Below are 19,155 nucleotides of genomic sequence, written 5' to 3'. Positions count from 1 at the left end.
TTAAATTATTATTTCAATGTATAAATATATATTAATAAGATAGAAATTTAAATCAAAATAGTTTTTTCCGAAAAACGATGAGAGCAGAACCTTCCTTTTAGATATTATATTATTATCTAACATAATAATAATAATAATGTTAACGTACTCTGCATAAATCATAAAGCATAATAATAATTTATATAATTTATTTGGAAAAATTTTAAATATCACCCACATCTTTAAAGTTTTCTCAAAACTTTTTAAATTTCAAAGAAATGACTCTCGTTAGAAAATATATTAAACACGAAAACAACTTTTTTTTTGAGAAAAAACACGAAAACAACTTAAAATTATATAATACGCACGCCAGGCACAAACATCTCTAAGAAAACTCTAGAACTCTGGAGAAAAAGAATCCGATCATTACATCAAAATAACAAGTATGGATGCACATAATTTCCCATGCCTCACAACCTACCTTTGATTTTTTTTACTTGTGAATAGATTTGACATGGAACCACTTTGCTCTTTTCTATAATTAAACAACTAATAAATTCTAACAAAAATTGTTTATCGACAATAATAAAATTTTATTCCCTGATCAAATCATCACACACAAACACAAGTACATAACTAGACGAACAACATAAACACACGTATACATCTCTCTGGCCTGTTCATTTCACCAATGCAATCAATGGCGTTCGACAGGCCCGATTCAGCTCCGAACCACCAGCCCGGGAAGCTCCGATGGGGCGAGCTCGACGAAGACGACGGCGAGGACCTGGACTTTTTGTTACCACCGAAACAAGTGATCGGGCCCGATGAAAACGGGATCAAAAAGGTGATCGAATATAAGTTTAATGATGATGGTAATAAAATAAAGATCACTACGACAACACGTGTAAGAAAGCTGGCCAAGGCCCGTTTGAGCAAACGGGCCGTGGAGAGGCGATCATGGCCCAAGTTTGGTGATGCCGTGAGGGAGGATGTTGGTGCTAGGCTTACTATGGTTTCCACTGAAGAAATCTCTCTTGAACGTCCTAGACCTCCTGGTTTGTGTGTTTTGTTTTTATTATTTGTGTTTGTATATTTTGTTATATTTATTCTTAATTTTATGTGTTTGTGTTTGTGTTGATGTATGGTATTTGTAGATATTGTGTGTGATGGAATGGTGATGTGTGATGTAATGTTCGCGGGATATACCGGATATGTTTGGTTTGGTTTCTGTGTGCGATGAAGAGTTGTTTTTTGTGTTACATTATGGGGATTTTGTGTTAAATGTTTTTTGTTTTTAGTTATTTATATGTGATTTTGGAGTATGTGTTGTTTTTGTTTTGTGTTTATGTTAATTTGGATTAGAATAGGTGATTTATGTTAGTGGTATTGTGGATGTACTGTTTGATGAAGTGTTGGTTTTTGTGTTGTGTTACTAACTTGTGAACTTATGGGGACAAGAGATGAGCTACTAAGTATGAGGTAATAAAGATATGATTTGTGGATTTATGATGTGATTATAATCAGATTAGAGAATTAATACTTTGATTGGTGCGCTGTTTTGGCATGCTGGTTATCATCTTTGTGGTAGTGATGTTAAGGTTTTGTGTTTGGTTTGCCCTTTGTGTTTTCAACATATCATCTGCTCCATTTTCTTTTAATTACTTGCAGAACATTTTCATGCCACTAAAAATGTATATATTTCTTTCCATTAATCTACCTACAGTGAAAATGATCACAAATGATGCGGTTTGATTTGAACTATAATAATTAGTACTAAAATTCAAAGTAAAATAGAGCAAGCGTGAGCCGACGTTACCAAATGAAATCTGAGACTGTAATGAATTTGACGATGATCAATTAACTCGGTTAACCCATCATACCTATCATGATGCCAAGTTGAGCCAAGGTGTTGTAAGCACATGGACAAGTCAGAACAGATGATAGAGCTAGTAGGGACCAAAAGGGAATCACCAGAAGATATAGAGGGGATCAGTGACAAGTAGAGACCTACTGGAAGGAAGATTCCAGGTGGATTTTGTTGGTGGTTTAGCCAGTAAAGTTTTTGTAGGTTTTGGAAGTGAGAGCACAATGTGACCAGATTTGGGCTTTGGCTTCCAGTTTAGATGCTTGCAAGTTTACTATCTATTTTCACCATCTCTGGCAGAAATATTTCAAAACTATGACTTGGCTAATGGAATTGAAGTTCTTTTAGGAATCATTGAATCACGACATGCAAGGACAAGCTGTTTAGTTAATAACAATAATCTCCACTTCGTTCAGGCTGTCTAGGAACATGAATCCAGTTTTTTAGTCTCGCCCTTATAGTTGGTGAATAGTGCTTCTGGATTCTCATTAAACTTCAAGTAACTAGTAGACTGATTATTATCATCATTATTACTATTATTTCTTTAGCAAAATCATCAATATCTTACAAAGACAGCAGTTTGCAAAAGTGATTCTCAGCATGGTCATTTAATTAGCATTTATATTGACTGGGTATGAAAATCAGTTCAGTTTTTAACAACTTGACTGATTTACTGATGCACTCCTCATTTCATCCTCAGAAGAAGGATGTCCCGTTTTTAGCTCTATTTCTAGGAACAATGTGTTAAAGTTTAAGTGGTCTGTCCTGTCATTTGAGTTTCAGTGGCTCAGATGTCCAATTACCACAAAGAATTTATATTTGCCTATGATTAGACAAGGACGTAGATGATATGAATGGCAAATTCAATTACAATTGAATTATGTAACAAGTATTAGGGGACTAACTTATTTTCTAAATACACGACTTAGTAGATCTATGATTTGGACCTAATATACCATGCTTTTGCACCATCCGTACCAATGGCATGTACAAACTGAAAAAATTTTGTTGGTAGACAGTCAATTTGTTGGAGGCAAATCTTTGAGATTAGGATCCCTCAATCTAAATCAGGCTAAACAGAGTGGCACGTGTAATTTGTGTAGAACTCACCGTTTTTAATGTAGAATACATCCAATAAATTGTCTTATTGGGATATGTAGAAGTTGAGTTGATGTTATAAATATATTTTATTGTGATTTGTCAACAGGTTCTAAACCAGATGAAGGCAAGGTGTCTGGAGATTCCTTGGCACAGCTTGGAAAAGGAGCAGTTCTTATGTTGTGCCGAACATGTGGCAAAAAAGGTGATCACTGGACATCTAGATGCCCCTACAAAGATCTTGCTCCGCAGACTGATGCCTTTGTTGACAAACCACCAATCTCTGATGTACCAATGCCTACTGGCGCCACAAAGGGAACTTATGTTCCTCCAAGCTTGAGAGCTGGTGCAGAGAGACCAGCAGTGCCAGATATGAGACGCCGGAATGAGGAGAACTCAGTTCGGGTCACCAACTTATCCGAAGACACTAGAGAGCCTGACTTGCTTGAGCTATTCCGCACATTTGGCCCAGTAAGTCGTGTATATGTTGCAATTGATCAGAAGACGGGGGTAAGCAGGGGTTTCGGCTTTGTTAACTTTGTGAGCAAGGAAGATGCAGAGAGAGCAATTATGAAGTTGAATGGTTATGGTTATGACAATCTAATTCTTCATGTGGAATGGGCCACGCCGAGGGTGAACTAGAATTTTGTCATCTCCAGAGGAATTGTCTAAGAGTTTTGGTCAGTTTTACATCCATTATGTTGCTGATAGTCTCTTCGGTTTGTTGCTTGTTCATCATTGTTTTTTCTCCTAATACTTGATCTAAGTACATCAATATATTAAACCTGATACTTGCATTATTGTCTGTTCTTTCCTTTTAAGATACACCAGCAATGTTTTTACCCTTCTTTGATATTTCTTTTCATCTCCTGCTGATGTTAGTTAAATGCCTTTAGCATTGTTGTCAGATGTAGCTTCTACCTTGCTTAATATGTCGCACTTGTTCTCCTTGCTAGCCCCTCGTAATAATTTATGGTCAGCTTAGTAGAACTAAAAAACGATCTAGCCATAAGTTATGGCTGCTCCAGCTCACAACCACAGGTTGCGAGAACAGGCTAGAGGATCTCTGCTGTATAGAGTCAACACAATCCTTTGAAGAAATTACAAGTGGCAGATTATTTCATACACTTTTTATTTTTGTGATCATCCTGTTTTTATTTTACCGAAAACAAACCTGGATGAGAATGAGCTATAACTAATTGGATGAGCATGAGCTTTATAACTACAAAATATCAGTAACTACAATATATCAGACTTCACCGACGTATCAGTTAATGTACCTAAGATATTAGAGAAAACTGATGGACTATTTGCAAATTGCAATGCAAGTAATGTGATTTTTGTTTTAATATGTTAACTTTAAATTAAATAGCTATTTGTTTGACCAACAGAGTAAGAAGAAAAGGACAAATAAAATAACTTTCTCGGTTCAATAATCATCTTTGTTATTTTGAAGAAGTCCTCGGTAAATAAAGATTAATAATATGTCCCGCTCGCAAATGAATACTCACCGAGCAGAAGAGTCGGAAAGGAGATAAGATGTCTTGCAGCTGGATAATTACACCAGCAAAAGAGGGGTAAACAAGACAATGTATACCTTTTAATTTTTACACATATAAGAAAAATATGTTTCTACATGCAATTTTTTTAATATAAATATAGATGTCAAAATTTTATTTTATTTTTCTTCTTTGAAAAATAATTAGTAGAAATATATTTTTTGTATTGTATATTACATATAGAAAATGGAAGCTGCTATTATTTTAAAATGGAACGCGAGACTTTTTTAACAATCACTTTATATTTATACAAATACAACAAATATTATAACAATCAACATACTTATATAAAAGAGAAGCGATGAGCGTGTAGTTGGCGCCTCTCAAATAGCTCCTTCCTATTTTTCTAATTTTCTGGAATTTTTGGATGAAACATATCAAAAATATGATATATATCTTGGCATAAATTATCTGTTTCTGTTTCAGATTATTTATGGAATATAATAGCTTGCAAGTTTTTAATCAAAAATATGATATATATATATATATATATATATATATATATCTTGGCGTAAATTAATCTAATTCTGTTTCAGATTATTTATGAAATATAATAGTTTGCAAGTTTTTTATCTGACTCTGTTTTAGATTATTTAATTATGAAAAAGAGTAGCACACACGTCTCTCTACACCTGTAAATACCCCTGTAGGTTGTAGGGTTGCTATCGTTCTACACATACGGTAAGGGGGCGAATACGCTTTATAAATAATTTTTCTTTGCCTATTTATCTTCTCCATCTAATACAATAATAAGTTACACTATGATGGTAAGGGGGCGAATACAACCTACAGGGATATTTATAGGTGTATAGAGACTTGTGTGCTACTCTTTTCATAATTAAATAATCTGAAAAAGAATCAGATTAAAAACTTTCTAATTATTATATTTCATAAATAATCTGAAACAGAATCAGATTAATTTATGCCAAGATATATATCATATTTTTTATTAAAAACTTGCAAGCTATTATATTCCATAAATAATCTGAAACAGAATCAGATAATTTATGCCAAGATATATCATATTTTTGATATTTTTCATCCAAAAATTCTAGAAAATTAGAAAAATAGAACGGAGCTATATGAGAGGCGCCCCTCGCTTCTTCTTTATACAAGTATATTGATGATTTTTCTTTGCCTATTTATCTTCTCCATCTAATACAATAAAGAGTTACACTATGATAGATGTTTTGAATGGCGATAGAGATGATTGATTGACAAGAGTAAAAGTTTGTCGGATGTGGGAGTAGACTGCTATCTCATGAATTTAAGTTGATGTTTTTACGGACAACCAATCCAAAGAAATTGGAAGAAGGAGTCACTAATATACACTCGCATGGATTGGAATTCATACGTCCCGACATGATTAATGTTCGTAAAAGTAGAACATAATTTTTATCCCTATTAGAACTGGGGATGGTTTTGGAGTTGCATCTCAATATCTTTTTGACTTTTACACAATTATGTTCTTGCAAGCTAACGGATGTCATCAATCAGTTCTGTTAATGAGCCGCATGCTTTTTACATGTTAGGCATGGTGTATATGTCTAAGAAGTAGTGTTTGGAAATGAGATAAATATAAAGTAGGTCACTTACTGCGTCCAAGTGAGTCAATAAAACTGACTCAAATGAGTCACTCATTAGAAAAATTTGTATCAAAAATATCACTTTATCATTAGTCGAAATTCTGAAAGTATTATATATTAAGTTTTTCACATTTTTTATGAATGGTATTACATCCAAATGAAAAATTCTGAATTCTAGTATTTTAGATAATATTTTTAGTTTTTTAAAAATTTATTTAATATTTATTTTTATTTAAATCAAATAAAACACTCGAAAATTAAAAATTAATAGTTGATAAAATTTTGAAAATCTAACAATATTTCTAGAACCTTTCATTTGGATTTAATACCATTTATTAAAAAACGTGCAAAACTCAATATATAATACTTTCAGAATTTCGACTAACGATATAGTGATATTTTTTATACAAATGTTTTTAATGAGTGACTCAATTGAGTCAGTTTTGTAATCAGTCACTCATTTCATACATTTGGACGCAGTAAGTGACCTACTTGATATTTATCCCGTTTGGAAATTAATTACAATGTTAGTGAAAAACATGATTACTTTTTAAAAAAACACAGCTAAAATTAAGATTCGTCATGCTTTAAATCGCTAATTATATGTAGAATTTTATTTTCATTTTTTTCACTCATGAATTATAGTCTAATTTTGTAACTTTATATACTAAAATTGGTATTGCATCGGGATGTTTATAATATAAAATTTATTTTATTTTAAAAATATTAATTTTGAATCATTAATATAATCTTTATAGACTGCCACACATTTATTTTATCTTAAAAATACTAATTTTGAATCATTAATATAATTTTTATAATCCGCCGCATCTTGCGGCTTCTCAACTACTCCCTCCGTCCCGGTCAATAGTATACATTGGGGGACGGGGGCGCGGCACGGACTTTAATGCTTCAATATAGTATAATTCTGTAAATTATTTTTAAGATTTTTTTTTTGTATAAAAGTATAACATTTATATTTTTATACAAAAAAAGAAAATCTTAAAAATAAGTTGTGAAACTATGTTTTATAAGAGCCTTAAAAAGCGTGTCGAGCAGTGAAAAAGAAACGTATACAATTCACTGGGACAGAGGGAGTAGTTTTTTCGAGAGTAGATTTTAGGTCTCCATAACTGCAGCATAGCGAATTCCTTAATTATGTTTTAAATCTCCATGAACTGCAGTAAAGCGAATTCCTTAATTGCATGTTCAATTCTCCCGCCCTAAGTTATTTAATTTCATTATTACTTCCCGACTTCCAAATTTCCAAGTACACAGTGACAAGTGACAACTCGGGTTCGGGAGCGTCTGGATCGTCTCGTGCTTCGTTTTGCCTTATCCTCGATGGTTTTTGATGCATTGAGACGCGTTTGTTGAGCATCTACTCCGCTACAGGTCTGATCACCCACCGATTGTGATTCACACAAAAGCAAAAAGAAAAGGAGCAAAAAATATACCAAGAAGTATAGAAACTAAAATTTAAAATATAAATCCAGAAAGTGAAAAGGCATGGGCTTATTAGAGCAATTCTCACTCTGCCGGAACATATGCATGGACATATCCTTCATATTATTAAGATTCCGAGGCATTTCCAGAACAAATGTATATGACCTAAGTCACGCAAGCATGCACTAGCAGAAGAATATACAGAGGACTAAAACATCTTGTAAGCCTTCAAAGCATACTTAACACAGCATAACCACTCGATCAATCTCAACTGTTTGAACACAGAAAGAATAACACTACAACATGCTTGCCCATGCATAATGCATAGATCTATAACCAACACTATATGTACAGATCACAGATGCATAATCTACATGTATACTACAATAAATTAGTTTTTGCTAATCTAACCTAACAAAACTGTCCAGAGATGTCAGGCTAGATGAGGTACTCAGGTGGGAGCATCAGCTAGGAGAAGTGTGTGCCACCACCCACATGATACATTCTTTGGCACACGACCATCCAATGGTACTTCAGAAGGAATGTTCCGGTCTATCACATCACCCAAGCCAAGCTGCATCAAACAAAGTAGGTTGTAAGCAGAAAGATGATGGCACCATTCTCTTGCAAATTCAACAAATACAAATTACAGACATGTATATAAAATTATAAATAACAAATTAGTAAGAGAAATAATTGCTCTGTTTAAGTTTACAAATTTTACCTGGCCATATTTGTTCCATCCCCAGCAAAACACCTTTGCATCGTCTACAATAGAGTGCACGAATCAGCAATTAATCAAAAATTCACTGCCAAATATATGTAACACCTAGCGAGTAATGAAAAGTAACACACTGGAGATGATAGGAAAAAACACACAGAAAGAGTAACGGAAAATACATTGCTAGTCAAATTCAACAAGAAATTCAGATACGAAATTTACAACACATTGCCTGTCTGGCTACCAGGTTAGAAAACTTTGCTGCCAGTTGTAATAATACGAAGCATTCCACATATTGTAGAAATCCGTTGCCATTTAGTCTTTAATGAGCTTGCACTTAGACGGGCATTGGAATACATCAGAATATTGTACAAGTAGTTTAAGCTGCAACTAACCGTGAACGTGAACCCTCAGCATACAATTGAGTGTCCTTTAACATAGCCTAAAAGTAAAAATAGTATGACACCACCAACTGGGTATTTTACTTCTGGTCTGGCAAACAAGATTCTGAATGTAAAAATGTAACAGCTACACATACCTTTTTAATTTCCCCTATTTCCTTTAAAGTTTCAAACTTCTTCGAAAAATGAGAGTTTAGCAGGATGCTTGATTCTAGTAGAGTAGACTAAAGCCCAATTTTCTTCTTATTTATATACCAAAGAAGAAAAGCATGCATATTATACTGGTCTGCCATTCAGATTTAGTAAGTAGCAGATTTCATATTTCTATAACCTGCCAGAAAAAACTTCAGAAACATTTCTCGGAGACTGGGATCATGTAGGAAATAGACTCTCTTACAGGTGTGATTCAGTGAATATAAGTGATTTGGTTTGGCAACAGTATTGAGTATTTTGAGAAACTTATGAGCTTAAGCTCAAGAGACTGAAAGAGTATGGACAAACAACTATCTAGGTCTTTACTATCAGAATGACAAACTTATCACTAGAAAACTGAATACAAACATGGAAAGACAGCAGACCAGTAGTCTTTTCAATTGATACTTGCAATAAAAAAAAAAAAGTGAAGAGGGTTTAAACTTGCTAAAAAGTATATTATGGCCCCTTTGAGACTAGGTCCTATTTATAAATATGCTAGGTCAATAAAAGCGATGTACCTTGATTGCAAGGACCTCTGCATTTGTTCTTTAAATTTTAAAATGACGTAGGGCATTTCGGGTCAATTGTGTATCACACAAGAACATTTTAATTTACCCCAACTATGAGACAATAACCAGCAACCTTTGACAAGAAATGCATGCATGTAGCCCTATCCTGTTACTAAGCTTCAGCAAGTGACTGCTTATAAAGACAAAAAGAATAACAAACACTAACTCATCTAGGAGCTACAAGAACCAGAGCCAATATATGCTGGTATAAGGTTCGCTGTTATCCTCATGCTTGGTAGATTACACTTTTCTTAGTAAATCAAAGAAGACATAATTTTGCATACCTGTAACAACAGCAGAGTGACGAGCCCCACAAGATACTATTCGAGCACGCATGTTCTCAAACCCTGGGGCATCAAGTAGCCTCGGCAATGTCTATAACATTTATACTAGTCAGAAATCATCGATGAATCATACCAAAACTTCTTAATATTAATTATAGTAATGTTTTAATATTATTTATAGTAATGTATAGACTATTATCATTTGTCACCCGCATAAATTTTTTGAAGTAATGCAAAACTTTACATTTAACAAGTGGTTTTCATCAACCTACATATCACAGGACAATGGAAAAGGTTAAACCGAAAAATATTCACATCATTTCAAAATTTGGTGAACAGAAACATAATGGTAAAATTACACGGTATTTTTAACCCAAAATATTCATTCTATCAATTATTATAATTCAACAAGGAGATGCCAAAATACAGTAGTGTACCTCAGCCTGATCTGAACCAGTTCCCAACTGTCCAAATTGATTACCACCAAACGAATATACATCACCATCAACAGAAATGCAGACAGTGTGCCAGAGTCCTGCAGCAACACTCGCTATTTGGACGCCCAATAAAGAAGAGACACAGGTAGGGCTTAGTTCATCATCTGTACTTCCTTGCCCACACTACATTAAACATCACAATTGAAAATGAATGAATGGGACAAGTGCAGGACGTGAAGATATTCTAATCACAAAAGACAATGAAGCAAAACTAAGCATAATAAAAAAATAGAATCAAATATTCCTTTTTTTTCCGAGTGAACCTCATCTTGAACATCTACTCTCCAAAATCTTCCATCATTTGAACCTTACCTACATCGTTATATTGCAGAATGATTAATAATTGGTATGAACTCGTCATAATGCTCACCATGCTAAGAGCAGACGAATTTTAAGTAGCTTTAAATGATAACTGCCAACTTGATGCATGGACATCAAGCCAGCTTCATCTATAACATTTAGAACAGACGGGACATCAAACCAAACTCTTGCTCTATTTTTCTATTGATGCATATATAATTGTAAATAAGACTCGGCTCCTATATTTTCCTCAATTTTTTTGTTCTATGATATTTAAAGAATCAGAAACGACTATGATTATCTTAATGCTCATCATGTCGAGCAAGTAGGAATACTGTAGCTTGTCTAATAGCTAGGTAGGATACTAAGGTTTCAGAATTTTGTTGTACACACTCCTTCCTCCAAATCATACTTGCTTTTGCAAAGTAGTAGTAAGTATCATAGTCGATCTTTCTCAGGTTTCAATATAAAATAAAAATCGTAATACTTAATATATACTGCTTGTACATGCAATGCTTTGATCTCTTCTACTTTGAATGCCACATTAAAAAGAACAACTTCATGAACAATAGAACTTCTTTCCTACCATTCTTTACATCACACTTTTGTACTTCTTGTTAGTCAAAGTACTATATAAGTCATCACCATACATTTTTGTCCAAAAAGAAAAAGTCATCACCACACATCACTAATCAGCCTAACACCATTACTTGGAATTACTCATTTTCTGGGGCATGCTGCATACTTCAAGGCATACTAGATTTCTTAGCATAAGGTAAGAAGGGATTAAGGATTCAAACCCATGCCCATGGGGTCATGGGAAAGGGCGAAGGAGGCTTGCTACTACCAGGCTATCATCGAGTCATTGATCTTTACTGAAATCATGAAGTTTACTATCTGGCAAAATTCAGTAATTATATCCTTTTCAACATTCAAGCTGTAAAAAGTTTTTACATCTTTTACAACTATAAGTCAGTGTACTACAGTCTCTGTCAGAAAAAGCATAGCCTCATCAGCACCACAATAAAGTGCATACTATTCTCATGTCGTTCTCCCATTTTTAAAGACATGTAGCAAGAGCCTTAATAAAAAATACAATTGACAACGTCTGACTATATCATTGATGCAATAAAAATTATTTTCATCTCAGTACTTCAGTTGACACCTATCATTAATGTTCTCTACTACTCGGCCGATGTATATTTATCAAGTATTTTCATTCATATATCCAATCATTTCAATAGCTTCTAACACCCTTACAACAAAGACAACAAAAAGGAGAATAGTGTTATTATTCAAGTCTAAATATGCCCATTCAAGGTGTTACTAAGATGTTTATGTAGCAATTAAGTCAATAATCTGTTATCTATAAATAAAAGAGCACCCATAAAAGAAGAACACTATAGAATCGAATATAGAATCTCATCTAAAATTTGAATAAAAATTTAATTATGAGCTAATTAACCTTTCATTATGAATAATAATAGTATCTAACATGTTTACAATAAATATGTATTAAAAATAACATGATTCTATATAAATTCATTAATGCAAAATATATATATGATTCTATTATGTATTTTTTAATAATTCATATTAATAATTTGGATGAGCTTGGATGTAAGATTTCATATTTTAAGTGTAATTGGTGTTTAACTATATAATTACAATCTTAACAAATCATTTCCTATGAAAAATTAAGTATTATAATAGTGTTCTTTGTTCTTTTTTTAAGACGTTCTTTTTGGAGTGCAACCCATAATACACACACACACACACACACACACTTCTCTATTCTAACTGAAACATAAAACATGGTAGGAAAATATATATGATCAATTCATTCAGAGTCAAATAGAATATCTAGCAGAAAGGATACAGTCAATGCAACTAACCAAATAATGACCTTACCTGTCCGTAAAGTCCCCATCCAAAAGCAAGTATTGCTCCGGCATCTGCACAAGGAAACGAAATTCTGAAACGTAAAAAACGATGAAAAATATGAATAATGTTGTAACTTGTATGTGAAGGATCATTTTGATTACCTAACCAGACACTTCACATTAATGCTTACCTGTGATTACTGCACTGTGCCGTCCTCCACAAGCAATGCCTCGCACATAGCTTCCAGGAACTCTACAGCCTTCCGCCTCAGAACTCACGCTTGCTCGAGATGTAACTGCAGATCTATCTTTTCCTAGTGGGGATGTATCGATACAAGGCACAGGATGTGGTGATGATACCATGCGTATTCTGGACCCCAGACCTAATTGTCCTTCACCTCCGTATCCCCAACCCCAAACTTGTCCAACATCTTTAGTCGAGGAAAAGTATAGAAACTTTTAGCATACCACCCGCACACTGATTCCCTTGAGCTATATTGCTAGGATGCTAACGAGTAAGACAATTATGAGCAAAGACGGTGGATTACCTGACAAAGCTAATGTATGACGTCCACCAGCAGCAACTGTAGCAATCCTTACTCCAGGACTCAGTGTTACCAAACAAGGTAATGCTGACAGTGGTTCATCAGCAGTTGCTGAACTTTCAGCTGCTTGTTTAGCAGATGATACTCTTCTTCTCTTTGCATTTGCACTTTCTTCTCCACCTGCAGAAGCCGGCCCACTACTAGGTTTTGGTGGCTGGGATTGAGGACTCACTAAGCAGAAGAACTAATCAGAGGTCTAAATTATGCATAAACCTTTTGCACTCACTATGCAGAAGCACTTATCAGAACTAGGGGTGTAAACAAACCAAACGGTTCGTGAGCTACTCGAGCTCGGCTCGTAAAATATTCGAGTTTGATTCGGTAATAATCGAGCCGAGCTCGAGCTCGAGCTATTTAAATGTTTTACCGAGCCGAGCTCGAGCTTCAGATTACTCGGCTCGTAAGGTTCGCGAGCCTTATCGAGCCTCTACTATATTTTAATTATTTTATTATAAATATATATATTTACAAATATATTTAATATTTTATTTATAATTCATATATTTAATCGAATCAAACTCGAGCCAAACCAATCATATTTCGAGTTTTTGTCAATATTTAGTGAATCGATTCGAGCTTTCGAGCCGAACTCGAGCCTATCGAACTGCTTACGAGCCGAACTTCGAATTTGAAATTAAAAGCTCGGTCGAACTCGAACTCGAGCCCGAGCCCCGAACTTTTCAGTCGAGCTCGAGCCGAGCCTGGCAGTGTTCGACTCGGCTCGGCTCGATTACACCCCTAATCAGAACTCTAAAATTATACACAAACCTTCTTTTAATTTAATCTTAATACTACAAAATTAGTTAATTACCTTGTTCAGTCAAAAGTGAACCCTGCTGGTCAACTACATCCTTGTCTAGAAGCAATCCCATCGATGGATCTTCGATTACCTTACCAGAGGGCACACACTCTTTCCATCCCCAAGTATATACTTCACCAGTTTCTGTATACATATTCCAGCTCACACTTATTTCATCATAATCAAAGAAATTTATTCAAAAGTGCTATATATATATGTGCGTGTGTAAATATATAATACGCAAGGATAAATTTGTGTGTAGCAAGCATCCTGTAAGAAAATTCATCCTAGGTGTCTTTTCTCTACATATTTTGGTCACATCTGATGATTGTGATTTTGTGCTTGATAAGCAATGAGTAATAGATGGATATAATAAGATTTCCCAAATATCTTGCTGATAGGTATGAGGTACAAGTCAATAAATTTCCTTAACTTAATATTGAGCCCAACTCAATCACATCTTTGAATTCAAATTGAACTCCAGCACATACCTGCACTCTATAGTTTTATAAATTTAAGCTCATTACTTTTTGGACTCGATCAGGTTCATTTACAATCCTACTTCTACAGTGTTGTGTAATACTGTAAGTCTGTAATGCACAAAATTAATAAGAGCAAGATCCAATTTTGAAGCACAACTCAGTGAGAATGACTACTCGCACGAATTTTTGCCAAATGTGAAATTACACACACACACACATAGGGTCGCGCTTAAGAGATAACTACTCCTTAAAATAGAACCTTAGAACCACTAAGGTTCTGCTACAAAACCCTAAACTATCAAAGATTTTGAGGATCTAATTTCATATACATGTTTTTTGCATCGTTGTGTGTGTTCCAAAATAATATCAAAGTATAATACATAAACACGACATTTTTTTGCATGTGCAATTCTACTGCAGAACCCTAATGAATACTAGATATAAGGCTAAAGGTTCTAAGGGTTCTTAAGCTAAGAGTTCTAATACAACAATAAAATAGCACTTAAATAAATTCAAACATAGTAGAAATATCACATAATCAATCAATAATATTTTGGAAGTCAAAAAAGGCAGAAACTAACAAACATTAGAAGTAGTATTTAAAATATAGCTAATATACTATATACTTAAGATCAAACCATTAAAGTAAAAGTCTTTTCAAAAAAAAAAAAAAAGAACCATCAAAGAAAAAGTAGGGATGCAGATTAGATTTGTATATATAGAGATAATGATGAAGAGAAAGACAGAGAGAAAGCGAAATGTAGAGAATGACAGAGTGATGAGAAGATACTAGTGATGTGCAAAATCAGCTGTTAAAAAGATAGGTAGGGTTTATTAACTTCAGGGTTATCCGGTATTTCTAAGTATAGTGCAAGTTTTTTTGCACTTCTTTCTGCAAGTTTTGTGCTTTATTTCTGGGAGTCTAGGATGATTTTGTGCCAATTTGATAATCACACTAAATCGCTAATACGCACACACAAAATCTTCACCTACTTGTGAAATGCACGACTGATCACGATTTGAACAACATTGCACTTATACCATCTTTCTCATACCTCTAATATAGAACCTATTTAGCAAATCCTATGCCCTGTTTCCAATAAGCCAAGTGCTAGTAGTGAATGCTAAAGTCTAAAATAATAATCAGTAGTACCTGTTGCCGCGACACAATGTGCCCACCCTGCAGCAGCTTTTGATATTGAAGTTTCGATAGGTAGAGGAAAAGGCTCTGGCGTTTCCTTAACAGTTAAAATGCAAGAATTTAGGTTATATCTGGAAAATTCATTATTATAAAATCCCCGACAACAAAAGAAACAAACTAGTTAAATTACCCCGTGCTTTCCTGATGTCACATAGCTTTGACCTAGATCATCCGTTGAACCCCATGTAATAAGCTTCCCCGATTCTGATTTCAATCAAAGAAACAAAACCATAAACAAACAACAAAAAACACCCTTCACTCTAATTGTCTCTAAGCAACATAGATTACCGTTATTGTCCATTAAAGTATATCAACACCGCAATCAAGAAAAATAGACATCGGTACAGTTAGTTCTATGCATAGTATGGTCCGTCTGGTTCTGTAGGAAAGCTAATTGCAAGAACTAAACCACGACAAACTCTGGCACACACTCAATGTCATACAATATAACTAACAAAACAGTCCAGCCAACATTTCCATCTTCCATTTCGAGGTCCCGATACCAGTGAGTCAAGTTTCAAAATGAAACAAAACCAAAACTCAATCTTCTACTTTTTGCCAATCAAATATTCAAAATTTTCAATGTTTACCAGCTAAAAATCAAGACTTCAACCACCAAAATTCAAAAAAAATCAAACTTTATGCATCTGCCACAACCAGAACACCTCAACTCAAATTCAAACTATCAAATTAACAACTACAATGTCAATACACAAACTCAATTAACAAAAAAAAAAAAAAACAAATTCACAGAGATCTAAAACCTGAGAGCGCCATAGCAAAGCCGCAACCACCGCCACAAACATCCTTCCACTTACTTACGGCGCCGCCCGCCGGAACCTCCACCGGCGACAAAATCGGCGACCTTTGCGGCAAAGCTCCCGGCAAGTACCCCCACATAAACACCTTCTTCTCCCTCTCCTCCATTTCACCTACTCCATTCACATCCATCTATACACACAACAATCTGTAAGTATACACACAACACGACCTATAGACACAACAATCTGTATCTATATATTCCACTAGCTGTGTGTTTTTGTTGCTATTTAGAGTAGAAAAAGGGGAGAAAATGAGTTCACTGCTTTTCTGTATCGGGGCGTATCAATTCTTGACCTAAGGGGGTGCCACGTAGGACAGTGACGTGGTAGTAGGACACGTGGCGTGATGTGAGCCGGTCGATCGTGGAGGGTTTGTAGCCAGGAGTTTGCCAGAAGTTTCTGGAAGGTTGGAAATAAAACACGCGTGCTGAGGGGAGTGGATGGAGTGGTGATGTGCCACGTGGAGCACACGTGGCGGGGTTGGGGTCAGGAGATGGGGAGACCTAACATGGTTCTCGTCTCGCGTCACGATTGGTTATGGTCAATAACATTCCGAAACAAGTCGGTAAAAATTTTCTCCCTTTTAAAATATAAAATATAAGTCGTTTGACTTTTTGCCACACATTTCTAAATCTTTTGGCCGCATAGTTAAAATTATTATTTTTTAAATTTTTTTGAATAAAAATATATGATTATTATTATTTAAAAAAAATTGAAAATAATAATTTTAACAATGCGGTCAAAAGACTTAAAAGTGTGTGCCAAAGAGTCAAGCGACCTATATTTCAAAACAGAAGGAGTAATTTTATTCGAGAACTAAATCACCCTAGTTAACCTTGGGGCGAGAGTTTGGCATGCATTCTAATGCTCTTAAAAAATATTGTTTTGTGACTTATTTTTTAATTTTTTCTTTTGAATAAAAATTGATGTTTGAATTTTTATATACGAAAAGAAAATCTCAAAAATAAATTACGGAACTATATTTTATAATAGACTTGAAATGCGTGTCGAGCGGTGAAAAAACTATAAAGAAATGAGAGGAACGGGGAGAGTAATATTTATTATAAATGAAAAATATAAAAAATTGATTGGTGGAAAAACTTAATTCTAATTATGTATTTGCATTATTCATTATATCTATCGAATTTTTACATATTTGTGATAAATCTCTAACAAGATTTTATCTCATTTGTAATACCATACTATTTTCAAAATACAACTAATCAATATGTTCAATATCATCGAAACACAATCTTTTATACATTTAATAAATTGTACATGTCTTACATATCCAAGTTAGCCAGTCAGTTCAATCCAACTCCAATCCCTTGAAAATGATCTTCGAATTTAACTATCATCCATATGAATTCTCTTATGTCTCGTTTGGAAACCTGGATTTAATTTGAAATTTTGAATTTGATTAAATAACCTGTTTAAAAATTTGGATTTGAAATCCAAACATTCAAATATTAAAGCATCTCCAACAGCTTACTTATATGGTGTCCTAAGTTATTTTGATAAGAAATATGACAAAAATACAACTCAAGCATATTGAGTATAACACATCACAGCGTCAAGCACATGTTGCTCGTGCTCACCACAGTGATATAATAGCTCAACATAAAGATACACTAGTAGACTTAAGTGTATTGTTTCATGATTTACAGATGCCACATCATCCACCATGAGCTGTCAACAGCTGCTAGTTAGTTAGATGTTTAGATACAATACAGTTGTATATACACCTAGTTAGTTAGCATAGGCACGATGCAGTTAGAGTAGACCTGTATATAAACAGTAGCAAGCTATGTATTCATTCATTTTGATATATGAAAACATACAGCAAAGCTTAGTATATTCATTTCTTTCTCTCCAAGATTAGTATCAAAACTGTTAGTTTAGTGTTAGTAAGTGAAATTCAACATGGTATCAGAGCAGGACGACCTTGGTTAGGCGATTTCAGATCTTCGTCTCTGCAATCTTTGATCGATTCTCTAGTATAATCTCCGATCCAGGTGTTTTCTGTTCATTTACGCTTCATCTGCACTCCATACTTGTTGATTTCTCGAAGTGATTCATTGTTTGATTCACTAATTGATCTGATTGTCTCACTGATTGATCTGGTTATTCTGATCTGTTGATTAATTGTTCTGAATTCACATTTCTTCACAATTTCATCTGTTTTCATCATGTCTCGAACTACAAATTCTGCATATAATGCTAATCAGGATCCTGCTAGTCCTTTTTACATCCATCCTAATGATAATACTTCTACTCAACTTGTTTCTGTCAAGTTTGATGGTACTGGATACGCTAATTGGAAGCGATCTATGTTGCTTAGCTTAACTGTAAAGAACAAACTCGGTTTTGTCAATGGTACAATATTAGTGCCTGATGAGAATGATGTTGATTTTTTGGCTTGGGAACGTTGTAATTCTCTGGTTGCTACCTGGCTGTTGTACAATCTTGATGATAATATTGCTCGAAGTGTTCTCTTTAAGAAAACTGCAAAAGAAATCTGGATGAATCTTGAATCTCGATTTGGCAGTGTGTCTCTCACACAAGTCTATTCTCTTGAACAAAAACTGGCTGAAATCACTCAAGGAAAATTGAGTGTTTCTGAATTCTATACTGCTATTACAACTCTCTGGGATAATCTTGATGATGCAGATCCATTTCTTCAGAATACTTGTGGTTGTGGTCTCAGTTTGAGAGTCCAACAGAAAACTCAAGAACATCGTTTGATGCAATTTTTAATGAAGTTGAATGATCAATATTCAGCAGTGAGGGCAAATATTTTGATGATGTCTCCACCTCCTACTGTTGATCAAGCTTACAGGTTGATTGCACAAGAAGAAAACC

The 19,155-nt window shown here is 34.4% G+C and overlaps 2 protein-coding genes across 3 annotated transcripts; one reads left to right on the top strand and one right to left on the bottom strand.

The window, feature by feature from the left end:
- The first annotated feature begins 554 nt into the window (after nt 1-554).
- Nucleotides 555-3,814, top strand: LOC108211378 (uncharacterized). Its single transcript, XM_017382961.2, has 2 exons — nt 555-1,037; nt 3,054-3,814. Exons 1-2 carry the CDS (start codon nt 671-673, stop codon nt 3,584-3,586), a joined length of 900 nt encoding a protein of 299 aa, XP_017238450.1. The 5' UTR covers nt 555-670; the 3' UTR covers nt 3,587-3,814.
- Nucleotides 3,815-7,372: 3,558 nt separating this feature from the next.
- Nucleotides 7,373-16,566, bottom strand: LOC108215195 (ultraviolet-B receptor UVR8). Of its 2 annotated transcripts, XM_064089425.1 has the most exons (12): nt 16,237-16,566; nt 15,603-15,676; nt 15,425-15,509; nt 13,802-13,933; nt 12,934-13,161; nt 12,577-12,816; nt 12,414-12,457; nt 10,143-10,325; nt 9,706-9,796; nt 8,260-8,303; nt 7,947-8,109; nt 7,373-7,486 (listed from the first exon to the last, which is right to left on the bottom strand). In XM_064089425.1, the coding sequence occupies exons 1-11, from the start codon at nt 16,421-16,423 to the stop codon at nt 7,987-7,989; spliced, it is 1,431 nt and encodes a 476-aa protein (XP_063945495.1). In that variant the 5' UTR covers nt 16,424-16,566; the 3' UTR covers nt 7,373-7,486; nt 7,947-7,986. The 2 variants fall into 2 exon arrangements, with proteins under 2 accessions (XP_063945495.1, XP_017243071.2); XM_017387582.2 differs by lacking the exon at nt 7,373-7,486 and having other exon boundaries at nt 7,697-8,109.
- Nucleotides 16,567-19,155: the final 2,589 nt, after the last annotated feature.

This window comes from Daucus carota, chromosome 3, assembly GCF_001625215.2.
Source record: "Daucus carota subsp. sativus chromosome 3, DH1 v3.0, whole genome shotgun sequence".
Lineage (NCBI taxonomy): Eukaryota > Viridiplantae > Streptophyta > Magnoliopsida > Apiales > Apiaceae > Daucus > Daucus carota.
The sequence above is the reverse complement of the archived record's forward strand: the minus strand, read 5'-3'. Positions and strand labels throughout refer to the sequence as shown.

Excerpts from the sequence above, each read along its gene's own strand:
- LOC108211378 (XM_017382961.2), top strand. The coding sequence starts at position 671 with ATGCAATCAATGGCGTTCGACAGGCCCGATTCAGCTCCGAACCACCAG. Across the intron at positions 1,038-3,053 it reads TGAACGTCCTAGACCTCCTG|GTTCTAAACCAGATGAAGGC; the intron begins GTTTGTGTGTTT and ends ATTTGTCAACAG.
- LOC108215195 (XM_064089425.1), bottom strand. The coding sequence starts at position 16,423 with ATGGATGTGAATGGAGTAGGTGAAATGGAGGAGAGGGAGAAGAAGGTG. Across the intron at positions 15,677-16,236 it reads CTTTGCTATGGCGCTCTCAG|AATCGGGGAAGCTTATTACA; the intron begins GTTTTAGATCTC and ends GATTGAAATCAG. Across the intron at positions 12,817-12,933 it reads TCATACATTAGCTTTGTCAG|ATGTTGGACAAGTTTGGGGT; the intron begins GTAATCCACCGT and ends CCTCGACTAAAG.